We start from the raw sequence: 10391 nt of genomic DNA, 5'->3' as shown, positions 1-10391 counted from the left end.
GGTCTAGGTTCTGGATAGCGAAAAGGAATTATCCCAGGCTGGAGGACTGCTCTCAGCCACGTAGAGCATGAGACTGCCCATGTGGTGGTCACGGGATGGCAGAGAGAAGCAACAGTTGTTAGGCAATGGGATGAAGCAGCAGGGCTGGACAGCCCGCCTCAGACCAAATTGGTCTATTTCTACTTGCTGCTCCGGGAACACTGCTGACCTTTGGTCTACATAACAGTGTCATTATACATCATAACACTTGTTTAATCAACTTAGCGAGGTTATGATAGCATCACTTTAAAAAATAATCATTTCAAAATTTGTTATTTAGGAATTTGCCATGAAGCATATATCCTCTATGCATCGACTGTAAAGCATATTTCAAATGCTGTAGGGATAACTGGACTGACCTAATAAGAAACTTATTTCACATTCTGAAAGCACATTTAATGGAAATTTGCATTCTTACCTGTCTGAACTGCAAGTACCAGGGTGACTAATGGAACGTTTCATCTAAAAGGTGAAAGAAATAAGCTGTAAACTATTTCTCAGAAATATGCTTATACACATTCACTTAAACTTTGGAGGTGAGAGTGAAGGGTTGAATGATGTTATTTTAATTTAAAAATTAACTATCCTCAGTTCACTAATCTTAGGTATTTGAAATAGTAGAAAACACTTTGCACCGATCACAGTCCACCCTGATTAAAAAGAATTAGTTTACTACTCAAAAATATTATCTGGAGTCTATATAGTCCATTCTGTTTTGCCGCAGAAATTATGCAAATATCTATTAGTTCATTGCTAGACTACACTGGAAACTCAAAACATTCTTAAAGGGTGCCAGTTTAGAGTCAAAATTATACTCTAGGATTAATCCAAAAACCAAAATTCTGCCACTTGTAGGTATAGAAGGACCCTGCTATTTTAGTCTGAAGGATATATACATGCCCAGTAAATTGGCCCCAAATTTGAGCTGCACTGAGCAAGTTGGGGGACAGAGAGGATATAAACCAGACCAAAAGAAATGAAAGGTAAAAATGAGGTGGGTGTGGTGGGGAGGAAAAATGGGCCCTTGATCAGACTACTTATTAGATTCCACATGAATAACTGAGTAAAGGTTTAAAATAATCTCCACATACTACAACCTGCACAAAAGAAATAAATACATCAAGGAGTTTTTTCCTGTGTGTTGAAATTTACACATCATTGGACAAATCTGTTTTGGTTAATTAGGGGTATCTCTGTTTAAGCAACTGTTAGATTTCTCAAGTGATGCAAGATATGTGAATTACTCCAAGTAAAGAGAGTTTGGTCTCAAAACAATGCTCTCTCTTGACAGGAGGTAAAGTGAGCATTAAAAGGTCCAAAGCTTTAGGATACTAGTGGTATATGGTCCAGAATAATTAAAGCAAAGCATCAACACTACAGGCAAAGTATTAAGCACTGATCCAGTAGTTACATGTGATTAGCAATGCCATGTTCCATATCATACTTAATCAGTACATGCTTTATATTTAGAACTATCAGTTTCAGTGGAGCCAGAATTGCCTAGTAGCCATTTAGAATAAAAGAATAAACCCAATAAAAATATGCTTTAAACATTTACTAAATTATAAAAAAAATGTATAGACCATTTGAACAGGTGAAGGTGACACAGGAGAAACTAAAGGATCAGGATGAGGCAGTTGAAACATCTCTGGCTTAAACTTAGAATTTGCTATCTTCACACATTCTTCAAGTGTTGTAATAAACGTATTACATGTAGCACTGAGTAAGGAAGAAGCTTCGTTCATGTTCTGAAAACCAATTAAAAGGGACAAGCATCAGCAAAAATGTTAAAAAAGAAAAAGAAGACAAATACCAAAAACATTACTTTAGAACCAAATTGTAGTTCGAATGCTGTAGCTGTGAAAGTCCAGAAAATGAACAAGGCAAGGGTTTGTATTGTAATATATCTTTTACTGAACAAAACTATAAAGTTGTAAGAAGTTTTACAAGTTTTCAAGCACACATCTGAAGAAAGGCAAAGCATGCTCCAAAGCTTGTCAAACTTCTCTCCCAACTGTGCAACTGGTCCAATTAAAGACATCACAAAAGACCCTGTTTTTAGATTTTCAAATTACTTATCCAGAGCTCTCTCCAATGTGCAAATTGGTTTACAATACTTTTCACTGGAAACGTTAAGTCAACCTTATTGAAAACTGAACTCTTAAGCAGGTCATATTTGTTTCTAGGTAAATAAATACAACAGGGCAAGCATTTTCTTTCAGAGGTTTAGCATCATGTAGCAAAAACACTGCAGTGCTGTTCATGCTTCCCAAAGTGAAAGCAATGATCTGCCAAAAGGGTAGGACACCTGTAGCTCCTTCCACAATGATAGTTTATATTTACAGATAAATAAGTAAATTAAAGCAAAGCTGCACAAGACCCATTGCCTCTCCTAGTAGAGGGACTCTTTAGATAAAATTTGCTTTTTCTGTAAGCAGGCACAACACTATAAAACTGAATTTGGTTCTTTAAGTAGGATATCCCCCGCTCCCCTCAATGTGCTGGTAAAGGAGCAATAGAATCTAATGCGCGATCTACACAATCATGCCTCCTGCCATGCCACACAGTCCTTATCTCTGGTGCAGGGGAAGCTTGGGATCACAATCCAAGGCTTCCCACACAAGCCCCCACACCTCAGGAAGCCCACAGCAGGGGCAGAGTTCTTCCCACTTCCACTGCTGCGAGCCGCACAGCTGCAGGGCTCCCGGTGGGAGCAATGCTGGGGAACACTGCTGCAGCTGCGAGCCCTGCAGCTCAGGAGACCCACAGCAGTTGGGACATTCTTTCTGCTGCAAGCCCTGCAACCAAGGAGTCTCACAGGAGGAGCAGCATACTGTCTGCTGCAAGCCCCACAGCTGACAATGCTTGTCGGCTGTGGCTGAGAGCCCCTCAATTGATGGGGTTGCCAGCTACAGACCTGGCCACACATTCAATTAATGGTATGATTAGAACAAACTCATGTGATATTTTTTGTGAAATAACTTTGTAGCTTAGTGCTTGTTTTATCACCCCATTAAACTGGTTGAATGTGTAGTTGGGTTACAATTTAAAGAATATTTAACTGGTTAGTCAAGCCTTAAGTGTAACATGTAGAAGGGGCCTTATAAAAGCAAATAGATTTCTCAGGTTTTTTCTGTTTTGTTTGTTTTTAAGTGGATGACTCAAAAAAACAGAACCCCCCAACCCCTGCCCCGCCATATGTGCTTGATTTAATTAGCATGTACATTAACAATCTGTATTTTACATACCTAGCATCTGTTAATGGCGTGCTATATTGCAATGTACCTAAACTTAATCTATTGGCATCTGAGTATAAATAATATTTAAAACATTTAGGAAACGGACCTTTGGTCCTCCCCACCACAACATTAATGGGCTTGTAAAGTATACAGTGTTAACAAGAATCTAAAACAAGTTAAATAATCTAATGCCTCAGGATCATTTTAGAAATGTGATACCTCAATGCTCGGAGAGGAGCAAGTCTCATCCTGATGCACAAATTCTTGTATTGTATGAACTTGCCGCATTAAGAGATCACAGTAGAGGCGAAGTTCAGACATTTTGGTTTTAAGAGATTCATTGGTTTCACTAATTTCTACAAAAAAAAAAAAAATCAATATATTGACTACAGTATAAAACCAATCCGAACATTGTTAGATTTCCCCCCATCCCCAAAAAACCAAAGCAGAGATTCCTTTTGAGGTTCCTAAATAAAAGTAAAAAATAGTTTTACAAGTAAAATTAAAATTACGGTGGAACTATACCCTCCGGACAAGAGGTGAAAAGCTTTCTTAATTATGATGCAACACAGGGGAACAAGGAAGACAAAGTCTGTAGCTTTACATAGCAAAGGGTTCTGCTTTCATACATCCACAAGTGCCTGAAGAGTGTGGTTGCCAGCTCAGAGAATCTAGTATCTGATAAAAGGACAACATATTTTAACCCATCAGATTGGCTGCACAGCATTCAACACCTCCATGACAAGTATACAGAGACACAAGTAGAGACTGGAAAAAAAATTCAAAACAATGAAAGGAAACCAAATATTTTCACAACAGCATGAGACAGTTTTCAGGGTGGCAGTTTTTGAGACAGTTCTAACTAGCTCTCACAAACAAAAATTTTCTAACGGAAGCAACAAAAATAACATCTGTTTTCTTCTATCATGAAATCTGCATGTTTTTCATATAAATTTCCTATGCTGCCCACCTTAGCTTTGGAAATACCATTAATACATGCTGCAATAGTTCCACATGTCTGGATCCAATTTAAGGGCATAATTCTCATCCTCTTGTAGCCTTTCTGCAGTTCTGAACTACACCATAACATTCTCACTAAAACTACATTTGTTTTAATACTGATAGCAGCTCTAGTTTAGACAAGTCCCCAGTACTCTTTCCTGCCATGGCAGCGGGTCGGACTAGATGATCTGCTAAGGTCCCTTCCAACCCTAGAAACTATGAAACTATGAAGTCCCCAGCAGATTCTAGCATTTATCTCACCATACCAGTTAAACCTGCAGCTCAGAATAAAACAAAGGAATAAAAATACATGAGGATGGGTCCTTGTCTAGGTTCCCATCAGTGCCAACAATGGCTCAGCTAAACCAGGGTAAGTAGTTGGAAATATTTTTTTCTAAAAATGTCATAGCACAGACAGCAATACCTAAAGGAGTAGAAACATTACAAATAGAGCTGTTCTCAGTCTCAGCAGGACTGTGTCCGTCACTTATAAGAGTGGAAAACAGGGAAACGAGCTGAAACTATTGTAATTTCCTTGCACTTTTGCAGCCTGTATTATCAGACATCCTGCACGGGTGAGTATGGGTAAATAGACCACTGCAGTGCAAATCTGGCTGCTCATTCACGCTATATTAAATGGGTCAGTACGGTATATACACACAGAATACTTCAACAGAAAGGACAGAAGCATGTGATTTATCCCTAACTTCAAGACTTCTAGACCGTATTCCTAATGTGGAAGATCCCCCTTGACACAAGGGAATTGGAAATTTGGAATACCACTACTACAATGCTTACAAGAAAGTGCTTTTGATGAATATTAGCCCTGTGCGAATAGGCAGCTATTTGATTCGGCTTCAGATGCCAGGGATCCGATCCGAGCTCCAGATCGGTTTCCCAGTTCGAGTCAGCCGAAGTGACTCCAAAGCTTTGAAGCCGCTTCAGAGATCTGGCCATAGGGTATAATGGGGAATCAATGAAATATCTATAACTTTGTTGTTTTTTGTCTGATTTCGATGAAACTTGCACGGGTGGTAGCCACTGCTGAGAGCATGAAGCCTGCCAAATTTCAAGAAGATAAGTGCAGGTGTTTGCAGGGGGGAACTGCACCCCAAATTCTTGAAAGCAAAACTCGTGTCACGTGTATGCGCTACACCACAGGGGGGTGAAAACTGCAGAGGTGTTAGCCACTGGTGAGGCCACAAAGCCTGCCAAGTTTCAAGGAGATAGGTGCAGGGGTTTGGGGGGAACTGCACCTCAAGCTTCTGACAGGCAAACCTTGTGACAGATGACCCCGTGTGAGTTAATGCGCAGTGGGCTGAAAACTGCAGAGATGGTGGCCCCTGCTGAGGCCACAAAGCCTGCCAGCTGTCAAGGAGGTAGGTGTAGGGGCCCTGCACCTCTAGCTGCCGACAGGCAAAACTCGTGACATGGGTGCCTGTGCAACTGACTGTCTCTGTCTTGGGGCAGTTGATTGTCTGTATTGATTATTTCCTCTCCTTCGTCTGCGGTTTTGTAGAAGTTAATCCTTGCTAATTAACTTATATCTAGTAGCTACTAGTATAGGGGTGGGCAAAATGCGGCCCACAGGCCAGTCGTGGCCCACCAGACCAGTCTATCTGGCCTGCAGGGCCCCTAAAAAATTTATAAAATTAATATTTATCTGCCCCTGGCTTTCTGTCATGTGGCCCTCGAAGGCTTGCCAAAACTCAGTAAGTGGCCCTCCATCCAAAATAATTGCCCACTCCTGTATTAGTAGCTAGCTATGGTGTATTGAGCTGGTCCCTGAATGAATTATGATTGACTGGTAACACAGTAGCTTAGCAGCCAGGCCTGCAGTAGTTCCCCACCCCATGCCCCAAGACAGACACAGTTGCACAAGTACCCATGTCACGAGTTTTGCCTGTCAGCATCTAGAGGTGCAGGGCCCCAGAACCCCTGCACCTATCTCCTTGACAGCTCACAGGCTTCGTGGCCTCAACAGGGGCCACCACCTCTGCAGTTTTCAGCCCACTGTGCCTTAACACACACAGGGTCATCTATGTCACGAGTTTTGCCTGTCCGCAGCTTGAGGTGTAGTTCCCCCCAAACGCCTGGACCTATCTTCTTGAAACTTGGCAGGCTTCATGGCCCCCCTGCAAGTTTCACCCAAATCAGACAAAAAACAACAAACTTATAGATATTCCACTGATTTCCCATTATACCCTATGGCCAGATCTCAGAAGCGGCTTCGAAGCAGTTCGGAAGCTCCGAACCGCTTCGGAAAGCCTAAAGAAGCCAGCACTTCGATCCGGACATGCTGCTTTGGCATCCAAAGCATCTGAATCTTCTCTGGATCCGAAGCCTTGCACAGACCTAATGAATATAACAACTTGGCTTTTCAAAGCATATTGGAGTTAGACATATCAATCCCACTGACCTCACTTTAAAACCCTTGCCAATCTCTCTGTGTGAAACTTTTGATCAGTCAGGTAACTGAAGACAGATATGCAGACTTAGCTGGTGCAAACTGAAATGCTTCTGAAGTCAATGGATTTATACAGATTTATACAGGCTGTGGATACAGCCTGTAGCATTTTAAAGAGCAACATTGCCTGCTCCTGCTATAGCAGAATCCTAGAAAAGTCTGGCCTGTGGGCTGGATCCAGCCAGCAACGGACTCCACTTTCCAGCAGCCCCTGCCCGCATGGCTGGGGGCAGTCTCCATGGAGACCCAAGCCACAGCCGCCCGTGATAGCATCAGGCTGGGGTTGCCATGAAGACTGGCCCCAGCCATGCTGGGCAGGAGGCACTCCAGAGCCACTGGGATCTTGTGGCAGGGGCAGCTTGGTCCAGGCCCAGGGCAGAGCCTGCAGCCTGCACGCTCTGGGCAGGGGTGTGCAGATAGCAGATCGTGGCTCTACCCCAGCTTGGGACCATGCTGTCACCACTGCAAGGAGTCAGGGCAGAGCCACAATCTGCAGCCTTGCAGGCAGGGACACGCAGGCAGCAGATAGCGGCTCTGCCCTGGCCCCAAGCCAAGCTGCCCCCCCACCACAAGATCCCAGCAGCTCCAGAGCAGCCCCCTGCCCTGCCGCACACCCTACCAGTGCAGCTGGGGCCAGTCTCCATGGCAACCCCAGCCTTGCTGAAGTCATAGAGCAGCTGAAGCAGGGGTCTCCATGGAGATCGGCCCCAGCCACACAGGCAGGGACTGCTGGGAAATGCAGTCCAGCTGCCAAACAGATCTGCCATTTTGCCCACACCTGTGCTATAGCCAATGGGGTATAAATCTGAACACAGCACAAAACACAAACCAGACAGGAATTAGGTAAACACCAGTGTAATAAAACATGCAAGTAGGAAAGCAAATGCTCAAGGCCATTATGCATGAGCAGCTCAAAAAGGATGTGTCCTGGCTAGTGCCACTATTGAATGTTCTACTAATATCTCCACACTCGCATCTCTTTTTGCCTTACCACTGAATCACCTTCCATTAGAAACTGACAGAGTACTGAAGAGACCCTGAGATCAGTAAAATACAGTAATTCAGAGAACAATCGCAATTGTGATACATTTAACTCACCCTCTCTCATGTTTGTAGTACTACATTCAATAACATTCAATAAAATATAGTGCTGTTTCAAAACGATGTGAGTTGTTTAGTTCAAATGAATTCAGGCACATATAAAGGAAAGGGAAAGTACAAAACAGAGCAATACAGTAACAGTATTTTTTTCTTAATGCAAGTGATATCTGTCCAGTTGTTTTCCTGTTCCTTTTAAGAAATTCCAGCTTAAAATACAAAACAGTAAGTTTCTATATACACGTATCAGTGGTTGTATTGGTAATTTAGATTTATCAATATGTAAAATAAATTAGGTTTATAATATACTTAAAAAGAAGGCTGAATTAGGCTGGGACTGATTAAGAACCATTTTTGCTGAGCACAAGCATTTTATTAGTTTTCACATACTTCACAGGGTATAAATACCTTTTTCTTTTTTTGTTCTGGTATCTGTCAAACAGGCTTTAGAACTCCCAAGTGCTACCAGCCATCTTTGTCTTTCAGCTGCATTAACTGCTCTCATATAAAAATGCTGTTCCCCTGGAATTATTAGCTCCATTCTTGTGTTGTCTGTTGGATGAACTTATTATAAAAGGAGGAAAAAAAACAATTTTGCTAAGAATAACTAGAAATCAAGGATATACTTTATCAAACATAGACTGTATTACTTCAAGCCATTAGACTCAAATTATACATTATAAATTACATTGTATTGGATCTAATTAAAACTGAAACTATTAAAACATTTTTAATACCACGTGACTTTGATGCTCAGAAACATCAAATCTTGCTCTTTTTGTCGAACCCTCCCCCTTGCCCCACTGCCACTGAGTGGCGAAGAGGCAAAAACCACAGCATTAATTGCTTCTCAGCCACTCAGAGGGTGTGTAGCAAAAAGCAAGATTAAAGGCACTGGTGCACCATGAACTTCCGCCACAATTTAGGTAGGTCCCTAAGTATAAGAGTATTGCTCAGGCACGTGGGATGAAAACAAGAAGGCTAAAGCACAATTGGGTTGTAGCTAGCAAAGGACATGAAGGGTATCATAGTACTTACGGTCAGAAGGGACCTAAACAGATCATCAGGTCCGACCCACTGCCCCAGGCAGGAACGTGTGCCAGGATCATATCACCCCAGCCAAATATCTGTCCATCCTCCTCTTGAAGACCCCCAAGGTAGGAGAGAGTACCATCTCACTTGGGAGCCCATTCCAAGCCTGGTAGACCTAACAGTAAAGTAAGAGCTTCTACAAGTATGTCAGCAACAGGAGGAATATCAGGGAAAGTGTGGGTCCCTTACTGAATGAAGGAGGCAACTAGTGACAGATGTGGAAAAGGCTGAACTACTCAATGCTTTTTTTGCCTTAATCTTCACAGTTAAGGTCAGCTCCCAGACTACTGCACCTTGTATGACAGTTTGGGGAGGTGGTGAGTATCCAGCAGTGGCAAAAGAATGGGCTAGAGACTATTCAGAATAGCTGGACACAAGTCCATGGAGCCAGACACAATGCACCCAAGAGAGCTGAGGGAGTTGGCTGATGTGATTGTAGAGCTGCTGGCCATTATCTCTGAAAACTCATGATGATCAGGGGAGGTTCCAAACTAGTAGAGAAGGGCAAATACAGTGCTCCCCTTTAGAAGAGAGAAAGTGGGGGATCCAGGGAACTACAAGCCTCATCTCAGTCCCTGGAAAAATCATGGAGCAGGTCCTCCAGGAATCCATTTCTAAGCCCTTAGAAGAGAAGGTGATTAGGAACAGTCAGCATGGATTCACTATGGGCAAGTCAGGACTGGCTATCTGGACCCTAACTTTAGCAAGGCTGTTGATATGGTCTCCTAGAACATTCATGCAAGCAAGCTAAGGAAATATGGACTGGATGAACAGACTGTAAACTGGATAAAAAACTGGCTGGATTTTCAGGCTCAAAGGGTAGTAATCGATTGCTCAATATCTAGTTAGCAGCCAGTGTCAAGTAGAGTGCCCCCAGGGTCAGCCCGAGGTCCCATTTTGTTCAATATCTTCATGAACCACCTGGAAAATGGGATGGAGTACACACTCAGCAAGGTGTGCTGATGACACCATGCTGGGGGAAGTAGTAGATACATTGGACGGCAGGGTTATGATTCAGAGAGACCTAGACAATTGGATGGCTGGACCAAAAGAAATCTCATGAGGGACAACTGCAAAGTTCTGCATTTAGGACAGAGAGATCCCAAACACCAGGACAGGCTAGGAATCGACTGGCTAAGTAGCATCCTTTCCTGCAGAACTGCAAGACGTATTCAGTTTACTGTCCACTGTAAGTTAACAGTGTGCCCTTACTGCCAAAACTAACAGCACACTGGGCTGCATTAGTAGAAGCGCTGCCATCAGATTAAGGGAAGCGCTTATTCCCCCCTATTCGGTACTGGTAAAGCCACAGCTGAAGTACTCTGAGTCCAGCTTTAGGCCCCTCCCCGCCACAGGAAGGATGTGGACAAAAAATTGGAGAGTCCAGTTGAGGGCAATGAAAATGATTACAGGGCTGGGGCATATGACGCATAAGAGGCTGAGGAACTGGAATT

The 10391-nt window shown here is 42.9% G+C and overlaps 1 protein-coding gene across 2 annotated transcripts in view; it reads right to left on the bottom strand.

Annotated features, from left to right (window-relative positions):
• The window catches only part of PLEKHA3 (pleckstrin homology domain containing A3), a 47716-nt gene that overhangs the window by 13923 nt on the left and 23402 nt on the right, over nucleotides 1-10391 (bottom strand). For both annotated transcript variants that reach the window (XM_019523026.1, XM_019523027.1), the window contains exons 3-6: nucleotides 8254-8409; nucleotides 3498-3634; nucleotides 1623-1787; nucleotides 458-501 (exon numbers count right to left, since the gene is read on the bottom strand). In XM_019523026.1, coding sequence (XP_019378571.1) covers nucleotides 458-501; nucleotides 1623-1787; nucleotides 3498-3634; nucleotides 8254-8409 — 502 coding nt within the window. The remainder of the gene's footprint in view (nucleotides 1-457; nucleotides 502-1622; nucleotides 1788-3497; nucleotides 3635-8253; nucleotides 8410-10391) is intronic.

The sequence above is a fragment of the Gavialis gangeticus genome, unplaced genomic scaffold (assembly GCF_001723915.1).
Source record: "Gavialis gangeticus isolate Ggan-Ray unplaced genomic scaffold, GavGan_comp1, whole genome shotgun sequence".
In the NCBI taxonomy this organism is placed as follows: domain Eukaryota; kingdom Metazoa; phylum Chordata; order Crocodylia; family Gavialidae; genus Gavialis; species Gavialis gangeticus.
This window is presented reverse-complemented; position numbering and strand designations above follow the sequence as displayed.